Genomic DNA, 21709 nt, shown 5'->3' with positions numbered 1-21709 from the left:
ACAGCCTCATGAATGGCTCTTAATTTGAAAACATTTATATGCAAATTCTTTTTTTGAGATGCCTGGTGGCCCTGAACTGTGAGCAAACCCTGCTGAGCTTCCCATCCATTGTCTGATGTGTCGGAGGTTATTGTGACAGATGGCAAAGGGGGGTTGAACAAAACACCTCTGAGAACATTTTAACTATCCACCACATCAACAAATTTAGAATGTCCTGAGGCGTGGTGACTGACATCTGAACACTGTCCAGATTCAGTTTGTAAACCTGAGCCATACGGTGCTGCGCTGACCTCATTCTGAGGCATGGAAATAGAATAACATAAGTAGTCACTGCATAAAAACCATCAGACCCAAAAAGAAAATCAGTTTCTGGAGCTGATAGTGTCATATATCTAAAGCGCATTGCTCTCTCTTCAGAAACCATTTTTTCTGGGAGGAAAGCTCTTCCTGCTACTGAGTCCAATACAGAACCTATTAAATTAATTCTTTGAGTCAGGCAAAGATTTTATTTTTTGAGATTCAGAAGCAGTCCCAAATCCGTAACGAGGGAGGTTGTAAATGTAAACTAGATCTTTGCGTGAAGACTTTAGCAGCCAAATTGTCTAAATCTGGGTAAACAAAGATAGCCTGTTTTCCGAGGTGCACCACTACTGTAGAAAAGCAGTGTTTTTGTAAAGACTCTTGGCATTATTAGAAAGGCCAAAATGGCAGGACCTCGTACTGGAACTGTGTTTGTGCCAACACAACACAAAGGTGCTTCTGATGAGCTGGCTGGATAGAAATATTTAAATATGTATCGAGAGTTGTGAACTTATCCATAACTGAAATCAAGGGCTAATATAGAGACTAGAGTTTGCATTCAAAACTGAAATTTCTTGATGAACCTATTCAGTTTGTTTAAATCTAAAATTGGACAGAACCCACCCCCAATCTTTCTTCTGAACCGGGAAGTATCTTCAATAAAACCCCGATCCCTCCCCACAGATGTTCAGGTTTCTCTTCCACAGCACCTTTTAGGAGAAATTTCTGAACTTCTGATAGAACCTTCTCACAAGGTTATCCTATGAAAAGAGAAGGGTACGGGGAATTGAAAGGGGTTAACTATTATTTCTAGGACTCTCTTGCCCGATGTAACAAGCCTCCAATTGTCAATGAAATGGACCAGTGTCTCCAAACAAAGGAAGCGACATATCCTTGCCAACTGGTCCCCAAGTCTTGATTCTAGTGTTAAATTGGAGGCCATGTATTATGCAAAGAGGAAGAGGAAGTAGCAGATTGCTTTGACTTAGTTCTGGATCTGAACAGTTTCTTTTTAAGTAGAGACTGTGATGAAGATGTAGCTTGCTGATGTTTCAGCTGCAGATGAAGAGTCAGAAACATCAAAAGAAGCACGAGAGCATGCTTCGCCACATTTGACATCTTTGACATCAAACTGCTTTGATCATCTTGTCGTTCTTGTACAACGCAAAGCCATCTTCTCCCAAAATGGAATTGGTAACAGGCCATCTGTGCCTGGTAAATAGCCACCCTTATTCCTAGAGAAGAAGAAAAGAATCACCCTTTCCCCCCTCTTTATCTGCAGGAGTTGCACGGGCTTGACCAGACCTGAACCTATTACTGGCTGCAACAACTGCCAGAGAATTTGGCATGGGGAGAGTATGACAGTACATAGGATCTGGCAATGCTAAAAGTGGCTGTCTTCTCCCTGGCCTTTTTCTGCAGCATCGACACAGCCAGAACGGTCTGATCATAGGCTCCTTAGCTGCCAAGGACAGATGGAGCCTTCAACACCCTAAGAGCTTTAACAGGAGGATCTAATGAAACAGGAACAGGAGCCAGAACCAACAAAAACCCTGATCCACAGGATTCTTTAGTCACCTTAGCCTTACTAGATGAGGCAGCTGGAGCCAAAAAAGGCCTTTTAGTCTTCAGATCCAATGATCTCTTGGAACCTGATGCCTTAGCAGCAACAGCTTCTTTAAGCAGGGGTACCTGCAGTCTGTTCTGCCTCTCCTTATGCACTCCGGTTGTGAAAGTCTGACAGATAGAACACCCAGAAGAAGAGTGGCACTCAAGGCATCAAAACGACAGCTGGGCATGAAGTGCATCTCTTAAAATCCAACTTCTTCTTCGGTTCTGCCATTCCATGTAACTGAACCCTAAAAGTAAACTAAACTAACTATAACTACAAACTACAGTAACTCCTCAATTAACGTTGTAGTTATCTTCCTGAAAAATGCGACTTTAAGTGAAACGATGTTAAGTGAATCCAATTTCCCGATAAGAATTCATGTAAATGGGGGGGGGGGGGGGGGGGGGGGTTAAGGTTCCAGGATTTTTTTTTTTTTTTTTTTTGCCAGACAAAAGGTATTAAACAAGCAATTTAATACAGGTATATGTTTTAAACAATTAAAAAAAAAACAATTTAATACTGCAGTCTTCACTGCTGAGTATGAAGCTTGGTTGAGGTGGTGGAGTCAGACAGTGGAAGAGGATTGTCCAGCTGCTCCTCTTGCTATTTTTGCAAGCACAGGCACTGACTTTGCCAGGGGCAGGGGGCTCAACCCTCGGCCCATCCACTCCACCCCTTCCCCCAAGCCCCCACCCTTGACCCACCTCTCCCCCCCCCCACCTCTTCCCCCTTTACTTCACATGCTGTGTCCTCGCTCCTCCTTCCCCTCTCTTCTGAACGCTGCAAGCCAGCTGATTGCCACGGGCAGGAGGCAGGGGAGGCGCGCTGAGTCCTCGCTCCTCCCCCCTCCCTCCTGCCTCCTAAACACCGCAAGCCAGCTGATTGCTGCGGGCAGGAGGCAGGGGAGGGAGGAGGAGCCTGCGTGCCGAGTCCTCGCTCCCCCCCCCCAAACGCTGCAAGCCAGCTGATTGCCGCGGACAGGAGACGGGGGGGAGGTGCTGATCTGCGGGGTCTGCCAGCGGGCGGGAGGTGCTGTGGGGAGAGGGGGGTGTTGGGCGGCTGCCAGCTGTGGAAAAAGCAGGCAGCCAAACAACGTAAGAATGGAGCATTGCACAACTTTAAATGAGCATGTTCCCTAATTGATCAGCAACATAACGTTAACCAGGACGACTTTAAGTGAGGAGTTACTGTACCTTAAACTCAACCAATGCTAAAACTAAAACACAACAACTATCTAAAAGGTACTAAATAAAAGAGAAACACCCAGATCCGACAGACTGAAACAGTTCATTTCTGTCTGGCACAAGCAGTTGAAGAGAACTGAGGCAGCAGAGGGCAAGGAATCCCTTATATAGACTCGCTTTCAGAACATTCAGTGATGCTGAGTGAAGGAGTAAGAAGGGGGTGCATGTGCACTTTAACATGCACTGCTTGGAGAAGGTTCTATTGTTAGCCGAGACCAGTCAGTGCATTACCCGTAAGTGGGAATATGCACAGCCACTCGAAGAAGAATGTACATGTAAACATCTTGTAGGTCGAGAGCCACAAGCCAGTCTTGTGGATCTAGTGATGGAATTATGGAGGCTAGGGATGCCTCTGAATTTGAAGCAGCAGATAAAGGTGTTGAGCCCCCTCAAGTCCAGAATCAGGTGCCATCCTTCCTTTTTCTTCATTTGGAAAGAATTAGAATAAAAGCCCTTCCCCCAGAACTGTAGAGTAACTTCTTCTATTGCACCAAGAGACAGAAGTGACTGTCTCCTGATACAAGTCTCTCATGAGTGAGGTCCCCGAGATGGGATGCGGGGTGGAGGACAGAGGTAGTATGGAACAGTAGAAAGTATCTGACAGTGCCTAAAACCCAGTTTGGTATTATGAGGTTCTATGGCACTTTGAAAAAATGAAAGCGATTCCCAAATCAGGGGGAGCAAGGGTAGAAATCCAGCAGACTGTTTACAGAGCAAGTCCCTACCAACATTAGCTTTCTCTCAGAAATTTTAACTCCTTGCCCTGCATTTCTGTGGGAGTTTGTCAATAAAGTCTGAGAATCTGTGGCAATTCATAAAGTAATGCCTGATAATTAGCAACCTGGAATTGCAGGCTAGCAGATGAATAACTCTTATGTCCAAATATATCAAGCTGCTTCTTTATCTCTGGAGGATGTTGTTGCTAGCTCCTTTAACTAGCTGCCACATCAGTAGCAAGCCAGGTACTAGGTGAGTGTATATTTAAACTGTCGGGATGGCACCTGGTACCTCCTATCTCCCTTTTTTGGAGGTTGTAGTTCCTGATGCTGGTGTTTGCCAGCTATGCTTTGCTGACTGTAATAGGACTTCGTTGATGGGCAGTGCTAGACAAATGGCACAGAGACATGAAGAATATTCAAGAGCTTACAGGAGCTCTCTTGTACCACTTCCATTGGTATCTTAATAGATTTTCTGTGTGCCTCAGCAGGTCTTGGAAGCTCTTGTTGTCATCTGTGAGGTAATGTAGATGTGACCACTGCCTCATCCGGGGAAGAAAAGAATATAGTAACTGGCTTTGTCCGCTATTCTGTCTGAGGATACTTCTCCTCAGATAACTCCTTGGGGGCAAGGGGGAGCAGATGCCAGATTCATTAACTTCAAGCTAATACTCCAAGTTCCCTGGGAAGGTGCAGGAGAGGAGGCTCTAACCCTGGAAAGTGCTGATGAAGTGTGGTGCCTTGTATGGTGAAGACCCCAGGGGTTCCAATAGGGCCATAGAAAAAGGTACCAGATTATATGCCTACTGTTCTATTCCATATATATGGAATATATTTTCCATAAAATAAATTTCCATAAAATATAAATTTTATGTTTATTTATATATATTTATATATATAAATATATATAAATAAAGCCCTCTCTTTCATACTAACAAAGGATCAAATAGTTGGAGGGCCCCGGTGAATATTTCCTGCTGTTTTGGGAATCTGACGAGGAGAAAGAGCACTCTAAATCTAATGTGGTGGGCTTCTGAAGCTGGGGTTGCTAGGCTGCACCATTAGCTGAGATGTAACTAGCAGCCAGTACTGCCAAAGTAGAGGGCCATCAGCACTGTGGTTGGGATATTTAGTCCTGTAGAAAGCAGTGGAGAGTCTAGCTCATCAATGACATGAAGATCCCTCAGGACCACATATTACTTCAGAATGGAGAATGACGGTGCTATAAACTTCAGTGCAGACAGTGCTGATGCACTCAGCATCAAAGCAAGTAGTACTGAAGAGATTGGGACCACAGGGGTCAGTACCAAAGTGCTTGGTGCCAAGGTAGTCCCTGATACTCTGGTATTCCTGAGATAGTGCTAGAGTTCTGACACCACACTCCCTCAGAGCTCCAGTAATGCCTGACTTGAGCCAAGAAATCTTCTTTAGATCAGGAGCAGTGAGGTGACTTGGACTTCATTTTACTGGGAATTTCTAGCAGTTCCTTTTCCCTGAGGAGCGATGCTCCTTCTTTCACCTAGGTTCTGACACAGAGGAGGGTACCAAAGAGCCTGTCCCGGAGAGACCCAAGCTTTTTACTGCTTCAAGAGAAATCACTGGAGTCCCTCCCTGACTCCATACGGCACCCATGCAGAGGAAGGGGAGAAGGAGAAGAGTTGAGCCTTTATTATGACCAAGGTGAGAAGATGAAAAGTAATACGCCTGCTCTAATAGGTGGGGCTAGTCTTTCTGGTATGCTAAGATGCTCTTGCATCCCTTGCACCTGGATTAGAGACATAGATGATGCCGATGTCTCAACAGCTGTATAGGTACTGTGGTTCTGGTGACTGGAGGCCTAGTTAGCACTGCTGACTGGGTTCACAGACTATTCTGAGCTTGTCTACAGTGCAGCTGTATCGCTACAGCGGCACTGCTGTAGCGCTTCAGTGTAGACACTAACTACGACGATGGGAGGGATTCTCCCATCAGTGCAGGTAACCCACATCCTGGAGAGGCAGTAGCTAGGTCGATGGAAGAATTCTTCCATCGACCTAGTACTATCTACACAGGGACTTAGGTTGGCTTAACAACACTGCTCAGGGGTATGGATTTTTCACACCCCCGGTCGACATAGTTAAACCAACCTAATTTTTCAATGTAGACCAGGCCTCTGTGCTTATAGACCTTAAGCTCCAAAAAGGGAATGTACGTACAAAGATGCTGGCCACTAACATGTGGGAGCTGCAGATACAGTACAGACCTGTTTACGCACGGATGTCGGGAGTCAAGCCATCAAGACCATGTGTTAACGGACCGTGGGTTAAGAGGGCCATGCTGAAAAAAGTGTCTATGATTCACTTAGAAAAAAACACCGTTATTTTCTGCTCTTTTTGGCTCACATTTTTCTCTCTTTCTTTCTTTCTTATGAAGTCTGTCATTTGCCGCAGATGAATGATTTCGATATTTTCCGCATTTGGTCCTCCATAAATCTTACAACAGTTTCTACAGCACTAAGGGCTTCTGTGGGCGAAATTTTGACCTTTTCAACGACATCCTCGTCGTCGTCATTGTCATTTAGGCCTGCATTATTAGAATCCTCGCCACTACTTTCGCGGTCTGACGTAGCCTCGCAGCTCATTAATATTTCTTCCTCGGACAGAAATTCTGAAGTAGGGCAATCTTCATCCATCTCCAGCCACTTGGTAATGATTTCCGGCGATGTATCCAAACTAAAATCTTTTATCATTTGAAAGAGAAGTTTACCTTTATCCTCTTTTATCTGCGTGCGTGTTTGTAGGATGTCTTCTTCTGAAAATCCTTCAAAGTCTGGCTCTGAATCAGTGCCACTGCTGGAATTTCCAAGTCTGAGCCGTCTTTGACAGAAAAGGCATCACCGAGAGCCTTCATCCAGCAGTTTTCAATGGACTTTTGTTTTACTCTGTCCCAAGCTTTTTTAACTAAATAAATAATTTCCTTCATGTTTAACGGTTTCAGGAATTCGGAAATGCCCAAAAACATGCATGCCACAATCGCCAAAATCAGCTCCCGTTGATAATTGTTTTTAAAATTCTGAATAATGCCCTGGTCTAAAGGTTGAATTTCTGATGATGTATTGAATGGTAGGTATAGCACTCGAATTTTGCCATGGCTTGATACCAGTGATTCGGCTGGAGGATGGGCTGGACAATTGTCAAGTAGCAAAAGTGCTTTGGCTTCAAGTTTCTTCGACCGCAGATGCTTACGAACAGCTGGAACAAAGCTGTTGTGGAACCAGTCGTCGAAAATGTGTCTCGTCATCCAAGCATTTTTGCTCTTAGCGTATATTACTGGCAGTTTAGCTCTACTGAGGTGATTAAAGCAGCGAGGGTTATGAAAGCGGCCAACGAGAAGAGGGGCAAGCTTATGGCTGCCTGTCTTATTACTACAAAAAAAGAGTCACATGATCTTTTATCTTTTTAAATCCAGCTGTTTACTGTGTCTCATAATTAAAGGCTAAAGTCTTATCAGGTAGCAGTTTTGCAAATAAAGCTGTTTCATCACAATTATAAAGTTGTTCTCTGTGGTAGTCTTCATTTTGTAAAATAGATTTTAACTCGGCGGGAAATGCATTCGCGGTCGATTCATCGGCTGATCGGCTTTCTCTAGAAAATAGATACCTGCGCTATGCCATGACGCTTTTTAAAACGACTTATAAACCCCTTGCTGTCTTGGAATGATTCATCCCTCGTTAAATTTCCAAATTTTGTCGCCTGGGCTTGAAGAATTGGCCCACTTAGCGGCTTTCCTTTCAGCCTTTCCTGAGCAAACCACGTGCGCATGGCTTTGTCTATTGTGGGTTTTTCTGAAAAAGCACACATATTTTCGCTTAAGCCCCGCGGCAGAATTGATATTTTGTACAAAGTCATTCAGTTTAGAATAGTTTTTTAGCCATCCTCGGAGAGTAGATTTGGCAATCCCAATATCTTTTGAAACTTTGGCCTGGGTTTCTCCACTATTTACTTGATCTATTGCAGCTAGCTTTTCTTATACAGTGTAGAAATGCTGACGCTTGCCCTCTGCCATTATATTAGGCCTATGGTTAAAATTTTCTAATGTAGTATATATATTACGATATAACTACTATATACTGTATTATATATCTCTCTAGCGTGACAATGACTAAGCATGCGTGATACGTCTTTACTAATATCGGTAAAGTCGTACAACACGTTTCTGCTCCACACTTCCTGTCGATTTCTATGTCAGTGAGTTAGTGAGCAAATCTACATAGCAAGTTCCTGTACCGCGTGTTAACGAGTCTCGCGTGTTAAATAGGTAGCACTGGGAGGCATGGTGCAACCACGCTTTAAGCGGATTCGTGCGTAAATGGGTCTGTACTGCATCAAGCTGCTGGGTACCAAGAAGATCAACGCCAAAGGAAAGTAGGCAGCAAATTTAGCTGGTACCATAGGCACTCATCATAACCAATATTGAGGCAAAATAAGACTGCCCTTCAGCTGCAGAGCTTGGGATGAGTCTAGCACTCTTGTGTCTCGGCTCTGAGGGTCCAGGAGAGGGAGATTTATGTCTCATCTCTGAAGTAAAAGCTCCTTCCTACCCCTTTTTGAAAAAGTCAATGTGTGGATCGAGATCAACAAGTGAGGTTTATTAGGCATCTCAGCCCTGGAGCATAGGAGGGAATTATGGCTTGCTGGGGCACTAACCAAAAAGGACTGGAGGGAGGACTGAGCTTTAGCTATGTCCTTATCTGTGTCAGAGATGGTTTTCATAGCGTGCTCCAAAAGAAATGACTTTAGGCATTTATCCCTAGCCTTCTGAGCCTGCTTGGAAAAAGAATGGCAGATAAAGCCATGGTCAGGGATATGCCTTTCACACAAAGGAAAAAGACAGAGTGCTCATCACTGAGTAGCACTGAAGCATCTGAGGAGGGGCATGTCTTAAACCCCAGAAAGATAGCTGCCACTGTAACAACAGCATAAGTCCTGGTATGGGGCAATGACAGCTCCAAGTTTATCTATGAATAAACTAGTAAAAGGTTCTCTCTCTCTTTTTTTTTTTTTAAAACCAACAGGCAATCTAAAAGTTTACTAACTAATTACTATCACTAACTACAACAGGAGCCCAGGAGAGACGCATCCATGATTATCGTTACTAATGGGGTGTGTTGTTGGAAAGGGACACCCCTGCAGATGTTGGAATGGTTTGTCCACCAGGATAACAAATTATTTACCGTGGTGGGCATGGTCAGTCGCTTTTGAATGGAATGTCTGTGATGAATGTATACTGTACGGAGCCATGCCTGAAGGTACCTCATATGACGTCGTGCATGTTTAAAGACAAACGTGGTTGCTGACATGTGTCCTAGAAGTTAGAGGTATAACCTGGCGGATGTCTGCAGGCTGTTTTGTATGGTTGCTATGAGGTTTGTTAATGTCAGGAAGCGTTGTTGGAGGTAGACTCGCCAATGCCATGGTGCAGTCCAGGTGGGCACCTATGAATTCCAACTGTTGGGTCAGAATTAGGGTGGATTTTAGGCCATTGATTTGTAGGCCTAGTCTTCTGAACAGAGTTGCAGTGAGTGACAAAGCGTCCACCACCTGTTGGTATGTAGAAGCTTTCAATCGTCCAGGTCGGGGAATATAATTACCCCCTGTCTGTGAAGATGGGCTGCAACCACAGCAAGGACTTTGGAGAAAACTCGCAGGGCCGTGGAAAGTCCAAGGATGTATGGTAAGATGGAAATAAGCATCCTGGAGGTTGAGGGTTGAGAGCCAATCTCCCTTCTCCAATGCTGGGATTACGGTTGCAGTGGTAACCATCTTGAAATGCTGAGTTCTGATAAACTTGTTTAGCTTGCGCAAGTCCAATATGGGCCTCCATCTGCCCATTTTCTTTTGGGTGAGGAAATAGCGTGAATAAAACCTGGTCCTCCTGTGTTTGGGAGGTACGGGTTCTATGGCACCGAGTTGCAGGAGGTGATTTATTTTCTGCTGTAGTAAGTGCTCGTGAGAAGGTTCCCTGAAGAGGGATGGGGAAGGGCGGTGGGTTGGTGAAATAGAGGTGAAGGGGATGGAGTAGCCCTTGTGTATAATTTCCAGAACCCATGATTGCTCAGACCGGATAGAAAGGTATTAGGCGGTCTCCAAATGGACTGGAATCAGGAGATGCTTGTGGCAATGGAATTTGAGGGACTCTCATGCCCTCGACCAATACTTCAAAATGCCTGTCTAGAAGTAGATGGTTGGGACATGGTGGATTGCCCCGGTGTCTATCATCGTCTTGGCTGACGTTGTTTGCGACGTTGGTAGTACTGTCTCTGTGGCTGGGTATACAGAGCAGTACGGAAGCGCTGGGTGTAAAATGCGCCCTGTTTCTTTTTATCAGGTACATGAATTCCCAAGGTTTCAGCATGGCACAGGAGTCCTTGAGCGTATGCAAGGCTGCATCCGTGATGTCTGCAAAGAGTTTCTGTCCCTCAAAAGGTAAGTCCTCGATCGTGGCCTGGATTTCCTTGGGGAAACCGGAAAGGTGGAGCCAAGAGGCCCTCCGCATGACTACTGACATGGTGATGGAGCGAGCCGCCGTGTCTGCAGAATCCAATGATGTCTGCAAGGCCGTCCTGGCAATCAGGGAACCTTCTGAGATGCTCGTTTTGTATTGTTCTTTTTTGTCTGTTGGGAGATGCTCAATAAACGCAGACATCTGTGCAAAAATGTTGAGAGTGTATTTGGCTAATAGCGTGGAGTAGGTAGTGATGCGTAACTGAAGAGTCGCTGAGGAATAGGCCTTTCTACCAAAAACAGGTCAAGGCATTTCCAGTCTTCTTTCGTAAGAGGTGGTACGAGCCAGGTGTGGTTTTCCCCTTTAATTAATGGCTTCCACAACCAGTGAGTTTGGACTAGGGTAAGTGAAGAGGAACTCAGCCCCTTTTGCTGGCACGTAATACTTCTTGTCTGAACGTTTACAAGAAGGTGGGGCCGTGGCCGGTGTCTGCCAGACCGTTTTTGCTGGGTCCATAATGGCAGAATTAATAGGCAATGCAATCTTGGCTGTAGAAGAGGCATGGAGAATGTCAGTGAGCTCATGCTGTGACTCTAGCAGCTCTACTAAGCAGATGCCTAGGGAATCAGCCACATGCTTGAATAGATCTTGGAAAGATTTAAAGTCGTCCCCCGATGTGGGGGGAGGCATGATTGTATCCTCCGGGGACGATGAAGAAATATGGGTAGGAGGTAGGATGTCACCCTCTATTAAATCCTCATTGCCCTCTTGTTCCTCCCCAGCAACTTCAGGGGAAGCTGGGGCAACCAGTGAAGTAGATCTAGCTGATCTTGGTGTTCTGGACCTGGATTGGTTAGAAGGCTGAATATTGTGAGCCCTGTACAGTGCCCATGGGCCTCAGTTTGGTGGGAGGGCCATTGGGGGGGCATCCATTGAGGCCCTGGGGGTTGCCACACTGTAGATTGTAGCCCTGAGGTTCCAGGTTTGGGCGATGAATGGCATGGGGTGCCCATCCCTACAGCCACTTCATCCTCCTTATCGCTTGAGAGAGGAGGGGCTGAGCTGGTCTGCCGTCTGTGCCTAAGAGAGGTGTGCCCAGGGTGGAGGCAACAAAAAGGTCTGCCTGGCTAATGAAATGCTGCAGCACCGGGAACTTAGGTGCAGGCATAGGAGGCACAGAGGTTAGTCAGCATCTGTGCTGCTGGTGCTGTGGGCTTGCTGTAATACATAGGAACAACAGGTGGCGCCATAGCACTGCTCGGTGCCGAGGGCTTCAGCTCTCTAGGCTCTGAGGGAACAGGCTTAGTTTTGCCTTGGCTGCCTGTCTTAGAGCTAGACCACACTGGGTCTTTTGCTCCTCGGGTTGCCTCTGCACTGGACGAACCCGGTGCCACGCGGTGCCACTTCCCAACCAGACCTCAAGTGAGGACCATTACAGGGTCAAATTTGGGATTTACATTATTTGAGAGTTTCATTAAGCCAGTTTGTAATTATTCTTCTTTAACTCAGAGAGTACAACATATAGAAGCAAACTGTTTAGAAGAGGTTCTTTGCATACTGCAGACACTCTGGAAAAGTATTGAGAAACTGTATCCTGGATATGAACACTCATCACAGGAAGAAATTGCATGCTTGTAAATAATTAGCATAGTTTCCACATAATTGTCTAAATATTGATATCATGTTTCAGTTGTTGTTGGGGAGTTACTCTGTTTCATCGGTTGGTTGTCTTTTTTGAAAATGAGAAGCACCGTGTTGATAGGGAAAAAATGTTCCCTTTTTTCATACCAGACCTCATTATCACAAGATATAGCAATGTGAGGTGGTACCAAATGTTATTTTTGGCATCACACCATGGGCCAGTAGGTAACATAGCTCCTCTATACACTGCATTAGGGAGGCAGCATCTCAAATGCTGTGTTGAGTTCTGGACACTCAACAGCAGAAAAAAATTACCACCAAACTGGAGGTTTAGAGAAAGGAACACAGGGAGAGGAAGGAAGTCTTACTTATGTGGAAGTTAAAAAAAGTTAACTAGGAATAGTTTGGCTAAACAATGACTTAGATAATTATCATAGTTTTAAAGTATCAGAAGCGTGTAAACAATCAAAGTTAGAGAATTTTTTTCAGGAGGTGGATCAGGAGGAAAGAGATTAAATTAAGCAGAGGAAAATATTAGAGTAAAGGTACTTAGAGAGAGATACATTAACAGAATATATTTTCCTACTACTTCCCAGGGCAGTAGTAGGAAAATATTAAGTAATACTACATCAAATTCTGAAAGCTATAAAGGAACAATCCCATCACTGGTACAGAACAGACAGGATGTTCTTATAGGCATTTTTCTTCTCCAATTTAAATGATTTAAGCTGCTGCAATCTTATATCACAAAACTACTGTAAAATTGTATGGAGCACATGATGGTATTTGTTTGGACCTTCTCTATTACAATTCAGTTCTTACACCTTAATACCAATGACTAAAACATACTGTAAAATTATTAAGATGATGAAAAGCAAACCAAATGCTTCCTAATTATGAAAAAGGAACCGTTACAGAGTATTTTGAACTTTCTGGTTTATTACTTTTTTTGGTGGTTAATACTCCAATTTTTTAAAACAACCGGCTGTCACAAACTGCCCTTCAAAATTTTCAGCCATTTTACATGGGAAATGGCTACAGTTCTTTACCTTAGCAAAAGTGTCCAGCTTGTCTTTATCGTATAAGACTCTCAGCATTCCAGCACACAGTGGGCAGCAGGCTCCTACATGACACAAACAAAAGCAGGTTGCACTTCAGTGTTTTAATCAGATCCTTCAAAGCAAGTGAAGGTCAAAATTAAATGGTAAATGATATACACAGTAACAAAACTCCCAAACCCAAAGTTTCCTTTATGAAAACAGACCTTTCCAGTCAGTGGTTGGGTTATGAAATTTCTGTGCAATTTTTATGTTTAACAGCTGCAATTCAAAAACCATCCAATCCCACATGCATCAAATGCTATTTCAATGTGGAGTCATAGGATCAACTTCTAATCGCTTCAATATGGTATAACATTGCCATGAAGCTACAAAAATATGCAAGTACATGCTAAGTCACAAGGCAAGATACACTACATGTGCACAGCTCGGGAAAGGGCATACCCCAAAGTCTGTAATAACTACTGGGATGGAGGCGAGGGGGAACTAGAGCAGCAAGAAAGATACCAGATTATTGTAACTGTTATTGATACAGGTGGAAAGAGCTTGATTGCATAAAGCATTAGTGTAATCAAAAGACTGCAGTGTAAATGCACAGTTTTAACTTGTTTACACAGTTATGACATGTTTGGATTTAGGTTCTTGGCTTGTCAGGCAGATTTCTTCTAAGATTTCACATTATTTATCTATATTCACCTATACTTGTTTTCCTTGTTAGCCATCTCTCCCCTGGGGCTCCTGGTTTACCACCTACTTCTGGCTCTACTACTCTCCCCTCTCTCTTCAGGTGTCTGTCTTCCAGAGCTGCTGTTACTTCATTCCATGAACTAGCTTTCTTCATCCAGTCCTCCGCACCACCTCTGCAGCCCCACCCAATTGCCCCATTACCACTGAACACTCCAAAGAAGAATTCAAGAGCCAGAAGGGTGACTAAAGACAGTCTTGAGATAAAAGTCAAAGCCTCTTCCCCACTTCTGGTTCTGTCCCACTCAGGAAAAAAAAATCACAATATATTTATCTTAGGTATTTAAATAGTCTCAACTACATGAACACCTGAGCACTTCACACAATCTTACATGCATTTATCCTCATAAAACCCCTGTGAGATCGTACTTATCCTATTATCCCCAGCTTACAGACAGGGAACTGAGGCACCGAAAGGGTATGTCTACAGTTTGAGTTGGGGGTGTGATTCTCAACTCAAAGAGACATACTCTCGTGCATGCTCTCATCGAGCTAGCACACCAAAAAGAAAATGTTGCCACGGCAGCGCAAGCAGCCACCCTGAGTATGCACCTAGCATCTCCAATGGGCCTGTAATCAGGGTGGCTAGCCCCTCCTACCTCTTGCACGGTTGTGGCTACTGTCTATTTGTAGCTGGCACGTTCAACAAAAGCTAGTGCACATGTCTCCTGGAGATGGGAATCACCCCCAGCTCAAAAGCACAGACATGCCAAGAGACTAAGGCAAGATTTTTAAAGGTATTAAAGCACCTACACCTAAGTAGCTTTAAAAACTTGGCCCTAAGTGACTTGCCCAATGTCACATAAGAAGTCCAGCAGAGTGGAGATCTGAATCTGGGTCTCTAGAATCTCAGACTAGCACTCTAACCACTGAACCATCCTTCCTTACAATCCATACACTTTGAGAACGTTTTACTTCTGCATATTTAAATTATTTGGTTTCTGTAGCATGAAAACATGTATGATCTGTTAGCTCCTGTACTTTTGTGAAAAGGCTGATCGCGACCTAGTGTGACTTAACAGTTGGTAGGCTTGCTTTTAAATCACAAATCTTGCTAGAGAAAAATAGCTGAGTATGTGAGCTTTCCTAAATAACTCTTAGAGGGGACTGTTTGCTAAAGCTCAGATTTCTAGGGTACAACTTATGGCAGTTCCACACAAATTTCCATAAGGAAAATATTTAGCAATACTTTCTTATTAATGAAAATGGAAACAAAGATTATTCTTGGACATAAGAGTTATTTCCAAGACTCTCTGGCAACAAATGGGGACAAATATGTATCTCACACACCAAAATCTCTAGGAAGTTGTTTGGCAGTTAAAGGAGAATACTCATATCTTTCAGATGGTTCCTTCTGCTGAAGCTCTCCATGCAATAAAATTAATGTTGATATCTATTATGTAGCCATACTTTACTTTCACTGTTAAATTTTATATGTACAACACACACACACACACACACACACACACACGAGACACAAAAATTTTAATTTGCTTGACTACAAACCTGCCTGAAGGGATAGTAAGAATCATATTATGTATTTGACATTGCATTCTATATGTCTATGGAAATATGCTTATAAGTGTAAATAACACATAACTGGAATATGCGTTATGCTAGATATGCCATGTGACATATCTTTGCAAAGGTTATGATCTACTGAATATATTCCTCCTATTTGTATGTATGTATCGTTTTTATATGAGGAGGTTACTCACCCTGTGCAGTAAATGACGTTCTTCGAGATGAGTGTCCCTTTGGGTGCTCCACTTCAGGTGTTGGTGCGTCCCTGCGCCTTTGCTCAGAAATTTTTGTAGCAGTACTCGTACCGGCCACGCATGCGTAAAGCCTGCCCCCCCCCCCCCGCTCTGAGACTAACTTAATAGTGCGCATGCGCGGCCGGTCTCCTCAGTTCCTTCTCTACAATGGAGGCTACCCCAACTCCGAAGTAGAGGGGAGGAGGGTGGGTTGTGGAGCACCCACAGGGACACTCATTTTGAAGAACGTCAGTTACTGCACAGGGTGAGTAACTTTTCTTCCTCTTCCTCTTCAGAGAGAGAGAGAGAGAGAGGTCCCTGTGGGTGCTCCACTCCAGGTGACTTAAAAGCAGTGTGACTCAAGGAGGTAGGGACTTCGGCTCTGATAGGAACGCTGTAGATAGTACAGCTCTGCCCAATCGTGTATCAGAGAGAGGGCCCTGAGTAAGGGCATAGTGTTTAACAAATGTGAGTTCAGAGGACCAAGTGACTGCTTTACAGAGGTCAGCCAGGGGAACTTTGCGTAAGAATGCTACAAAGGCAGCCAGAGATCTAGTGGAGTGAGTTCTGATGCCGTCTGGAGGTGTAACCTTCTTCATCTGATAGCACAATCGGATGCACTGAGAAATCCAGTTTGAAAAAGTCGCTGGGTAGAAATAGGAGTCCCTTTGGAATGCTCCATGATGGAGACAAAGAGTCTAGAAGAATTTCTAAAAGGTTTGGTTCTATCCAAATAGAAGGACAAGGCCCTACGTACATCTAATGTATGCATCGTGGCTTTGAACGAGTTTGCATGTGGTTTCGGAAAAAAGGTTGGTAGGTGTATCGGCTCATTAATGTGGAATGAGGAATGCACCTTTGGAAGAAATTTGGGGTGTAATCTAAGGGTAACCTTGTCCTTGAAAAATAGCATATATGGTGGGTCTGCCATAAGAGCTGCTATTTCTCCTGCTCGTCTGGCGGAGGTAATTGCCACTAAAAATGCTGTTTTCATCGAAAGGTGTAAAAGGGAGCAAGTGGCTAGGGGCTCAAATGGTTGTTGAATTAGCAGGTTAGTACTAGATGAAGGTCCCACAGAGGGGTAGGTGGTTTAATGTCTGGGTATAGGGCTTGGAGTCCCTTGAGGAAACGCTTGGTGATTGGATGAGCAAAGACAGAGGTATCATCAGTTCTGTCATGAAAGGTTGTAATAGCAGCTAAATGGACTCTGATGGAGCTGAAATAAAGGCCAGATTGCTTGAGGTCCAATAGGTAGTCAAGTATGATCGGGAGAGGTACCGACGTGGGACAAGTTGTTTAGCTGAACACCAATGTGTGAATTGTTTCCACTTTCGTAGATAGGTGGTGCGAGTAGATTGTGTTCTGCTATGTAGGAGCACTCTTTGAACTTGTTCAGAGCAATCTAGTTCGTTTTGGGAGAACCATGTAGGAACCAGGCTTTGAGGTGAAGCATGGACAGGTTGGGGTGGAGAAATCAGCCGTGTTGCTGTGATAGGAGGTTCGGGATGAGAGGCAACGAAATTGGTGGTTGAATCGACATTCTGTTGAGGAACGGAAACCACGGTTGTCTGGGCCATGATGGGGCAATCAGGATCACCTTGGCACGGTCTGTTCGTATTTTTTATCAGGACCCTGTTGAGAACCGGTATCGGCGGAAACGCATAGAGTAAGTTTCGGTTCCATGGAATCATGAATGCCTCTCCCACGGAACGTTTGCCCAGTCCCGCTCTGGAGCAAAAGTCGGGGCATTTCGTGTTTTTTGCAGTTGCAAAAAGGTCTATGGTTGGATGACCCCAAATGCGGAATACGTTGTAAATGGTTTTCTCGTCTATCTCCCATTTGTGATCCCAGGGAAAGCGTCTGCTTAGTTCGTCCGCTGTGGTGTTCATCACTCTGGGAAGATAGGCAGCTGATATCCAGATGTTGTTCGAAAGACACCAATTCCAGAGCTTCATAGCCTCTCTGCAAAGCGAGTGGGAGCAAGCCCCTCCCTGCCTGTTTACATAGAACATGCATGCAATGTTGTCTGTCATTATGCGTACATGGTGATTCCTGATTAGTGGGAGGAAGTGACGGCACACATTGCGTATGGCTCCAAGTTCTAGGACATTTATGTGCAGAGAGGTTTCGGTTGAAGACCATAGCCCCTGGACTGTGTGGTGAGACATGTGTGCACCCCATCCTGTCAGAGATGCATCAGTAGTCAGTATGGGGGATGGAGCCTCCTGAAGAACGGGGACTGGAGAGCAGAGGTTGGAGTGAACTGTCCACCACAGCAGAGAATCTTTGACTCGGAAGGGTATGGAGAGAGTCTTCTTTAGAGAGTGCACATTCAGTCTGTAAACCGTGGCCAACCACGGTTGGAAGCACCTCATGTAGAGTCGTGCGTTTTGGACTACAAAGGTGCACGAGGCCACGTGACCTAGTAATTGTAGACAGTCTCGGGCAGTGACCTGGGGACTGTTGCGAAGTTTTGTGGCCAGTAGGCTTATGGAGTTGAAGCAGTCGGGTGGGAGAGATGCCAATCCCGTCCGGGAGTCGAGGTATGCGCCTATGAACTCCAGATGTTGGGTGGGGCATAATGTGGCTTTGTTTTTGTTTATTTGCAGGCCTAGAGATAGGAAACAATTGACAGTAAGTTGCGTGAATTGGAGAGCTTCGTCGAACGTTGAGGCTTTGAGGAGGCAATCATTGAGGTAAGGAAATATTACGACCCCTTGTTTCCTGAGGTAGGCAGTGACTACGGCTAGGATCTTGGAAAAAACACGGGGGGTCATGGACAGTCCAAAGGGGAGAACCCTGTATTGAAAATGTGTTGAGCCAAGGGTAAAACGTAGGAAACGTCTGTGGGCCGGGTGTATAGTCACATGAAAATAGGCGTCCTGTAGGTCGAGGGCTGAAAACCAGTTGCCCTGCTCCAGCGCTGGGATTATGGTAGTGAGAGTAACCATCTTGAACTTTTGCTTTTTGACAAATTTGTTGAGCCGTCTGAGGTCGAGGATTGGTCGCCATCCCCCAGTTTTCTTTTCTGTTAAGAAATAATGGGAGTAGAAACCCTTCCCTTTGTGTCGTTCGGGCACAATTTCTATTACTCCCAGTTGGAGGAGATATTGCACTTCTTGCAGGAGTAGTTGCTCGTGAGAAGGGTCCCTGAAGAGGGACGGGGAGGGTGGGTGGGTGGGAGGCAAGGAGAGGAAGGGGATGGAGTAGCCAATTGTAACGGCCTCTGTAACCCACTTGTCGGTGGTAATGTTCTGCCATTGATGGGAGAATGGTCATAGGTGGTGTCCAAAAATAGGTGTACTGGCTGAAGTGGGAACGCTGTTTTCTAAACCTTCGACCAAAGCTTCAAATTTGCTTATTAATTGGAGGGGGTTGAGGTGCCCCCGCAGAATTGGGATGATGACGCTGGAATCTCAGTCTCTGGCGTTGCTGCTGTTGTTGTTGCTCCTGTGATCTATGGAAGTGTTGTGTATATGCGGGGTAGCGTGGACGTTGGTAAGGTTGATATCTATATTGTCGCTTTCTGGTCGTAGTTGTCTGGAGACCTAAGGACCGGAGGGTTACCCTGGAGTCCTTCATTGAATGAAGCACATCGTTCGTGGTGGAGGCAAAGAGTTTGTCACCGTCAAAGGGAAAGTCTTCAATGGTACTCTGGACCTCTCGAGGAAAGAAAGAGGAGGAGAGCCATGAACCTCGGCGCATGACCACTGCTGTGGCGGTCGATCTTGCTGTATTGGCTACATCGAGGGCCGCTTGAAGAGCGGTACGTGATAGGATTTGTACCTCGGAAACCAGAGCTGTGAATTGTTGTTTCTTCTGTTCTGGAATGTCATCAATAAAGTCCATGAATGTATTATAGTTTCTGTGGTCATATTTTGCAAGAACTGCAGTATAATTAGCAATATGAAATTGTAGCGTTGAGGATGCATATACTTTGCGACCGAAGAGGTCCAAGCGTTTACTTTCCTTGTTGGCCGGGGTGGAGCGGGAATACTGTTGTTTGGTCCTTTGGTTCGCTGCGTCTACTACCAACGAGTTTGGTGCTGGATGGGTAAAAAGGAATTCAGAGCCCTTAGAAGGGATGAAGTACTTGCGGTCCGCTTGTTTACAGGTAAGTAGGCTTGTAGCTGGAGTCTGCCAGATGGACTTAGGTTCTAAAAGGGCTACGTTGATTGGTAATGCAACCCTAGAGGAAGAAGAGGGCTGTAGGATGTCCGTTAATTCATGCTGTTGTTCAGGGACTTCCTCCAAGTTAATTCTCAAGTCACTGGCAACTCTTTTAAAAAGGTCTTGGAATTTTGCGTAGTCATCCGAGGGTGTTGGAGGAAGGGGAAGTAAGGCTTCTTCAGGCATTACCTCCGGCTCTACTGGAATAGGAGCAGGACTTGGTTGACCCTGCAAGTGTGACGATGCTGCCTGGTGTCTTGTGTCATTGGCAGGTTCATCAGGTGGTGGTGCTAGACCGGTGTTGCGCCTGGTTGAGGTGGAGTAGCACGTGTGTTCTCGAGGGTACGATGCCCATGGTGCCCAATATTGCCATGGTGGTGGGTAGGGCATAGGTGGTGCCATCCGGGGGTTCACCCCCCAGGGGGCAGGATCCTGAGAATAGGATGAGGTAATTTTTCTATGACCTCTGTTGACTGGGGTCTGGGGATGGGAGTCTTGATACGGTGAAAAATCCCCCTGTGGTCCAGCTTCCTCCTCACTGGAGGAAGGCTGTTCAGATCCTGACTCAGCCATTGGGGAGAAGCAGGCATTCAGCAGGGGTGACTGCAGGATAGGTGACACAAACAGATCTCTTGCCTGAGTAAACTGAAGTGCTGAGGCTCCTGTGTGAGGTGAAGGCTGGGTAGGAGGAAGCTGCAGTGAGGAAACATTCCTCTGCACCGATGTTTTGAGTCTGGGCTCACTGCCGGTTAGCCCAGTGGGTGTCGGTGCCGTGGCCGGTGCCGGGAGAGCAATCTCAGCCTGCAGGGGGTCAGGCAGGTTGTGGGATGTCGGCACCGTGTCCGCCGCGGTGCTGAACGGTGCCAAAAGAGAGGCAGGCAGCTGGAAGCCTGAAGCCTCGGCACCGGAGCTTCGCGCCGCCGCCGCAGCCTCAGGCGGGTTTTGCGCGGTGCCGGAGGAGCCCGGCTCGTCAAATGTGCTCAAGCGGGGGAGCACAGGCAGGGAAGCGGTAAATCTACCCAGGGAAATCCTGTGTTGCAGGGTTTCCTTTGAAGCTGACAAAAGGTGCCCTTTTTTTTGAAGATTTCTTGTGCTTCTTTGAGGTGGGGGGGCTGTGGTGGGCAGCAGAGCCGGAATCAGCACCTGGGTCTAAAGCTGCGCCTAGGGATTTCTGGAGGAGGAGCAGTTTCAGTCTAAGCTCCCTGTCCTTCCGTGCCCTGGAGCTAAGTTTGCTGCAGTGGGCACATCTTTGGGGAATGTGGGTCTCCCCCAAACATTTTATACACCGTGAGTGGCCATCTGACAGGGGGATGGCCTCCTTACAGTTAGAGCAGCGCTTAAAGCCTGTAGAGCCAGGCATGTCCGAAGCGGCTGCGGCTGACAGGAATTTTTTTTTTTTTTTTTAAAGAGATAGAAATGGTAACTAACTATAACTAACAACAAACTAACAACAAACTAACTAACTAGAAGGGTAACTGTAACAAGAGGAAAGAATTTTCTAACGAGTCTGCTGAGCTCCGTCTCAGGCCGGGGCCGGCAGAGAAGGAACTGAGGAGACCGGCCGCGCCCCATGCGCACTATTAAGCTAGACTCAGAGCGGGGGGGCAGGCTCTACGCATGCGTGGCCGGTACGAGTACTGCTACAAGAATCTCCGAGCAAAGGCGCAGGGACGCACCAACACCTGGAGTGGAGCACCCACAGGGACATCGCTCGAAGAAGAATTGAAGTTATGAGCATTGGCTCTATGCTTGTATTTGAAGTGTGATTTTCCACACCCCTGAGTGACATAGTTATACCAATGTAAGTTTCTAGTGTAGACTAAGCCTGAGCGTCTAATTTTAGGCACCTACTTTGGAAAACACTGGCCTTAATGATTATCTCTAAATTTTCAGCTTCCTCTTAGAATCTTGAAATATTAAGCCCTTATTGCAAACTTCTTGTTTACAGTAATCATGGAACCCTTTCACCAGTGTCCACTTGACT

The 21709-nt window shown here is 45.6% G+C and overlaps 1 protein-coding gene across 2 annotated transcripts in view; it reads right to left on the bottom strand.

The window, feature by feature from the left end:
* Positions 1–21709, bottom strand: part of RECK (reversion inducing cysteine rich protein with kazal motifs) — a 137002-nt gene that overhangs the window by 10782 nt on the left and 104511 nt on the right. For both annotated transcript variants that reach the window (XM_026656369.2, XM_026656370.2), the window contains one exon: positions 13046–13119. In XM_026656369.2, coding sequence (XP_026512154.1) covers positions 13046–13119 — 74 coding nt within the window. The remainder of the gene's footprint in view (positions 1–13045; positions 13120–21709) is intronic.

Source organism: Terrapene carolina, unplaced genomic scaffold (genome assembly GCF_002925995.2).
Source record: "Terrapene carolina triunguis isolate 2854851 unplaced genomic scaffold, T_m_triunguis-2.0 Scaffold229, whole genome shotgun sequence".
NCBI lineage: Eukaryota > Metazoa > Chordata > Testudines > Emydidae > Terrapene > Terrapene triunguis.
The sequence above is the reverse complement of the archived record's forward strand: the minus strand, read 5'-3'. Positions and strand labels throughout refer to the sequence as shown.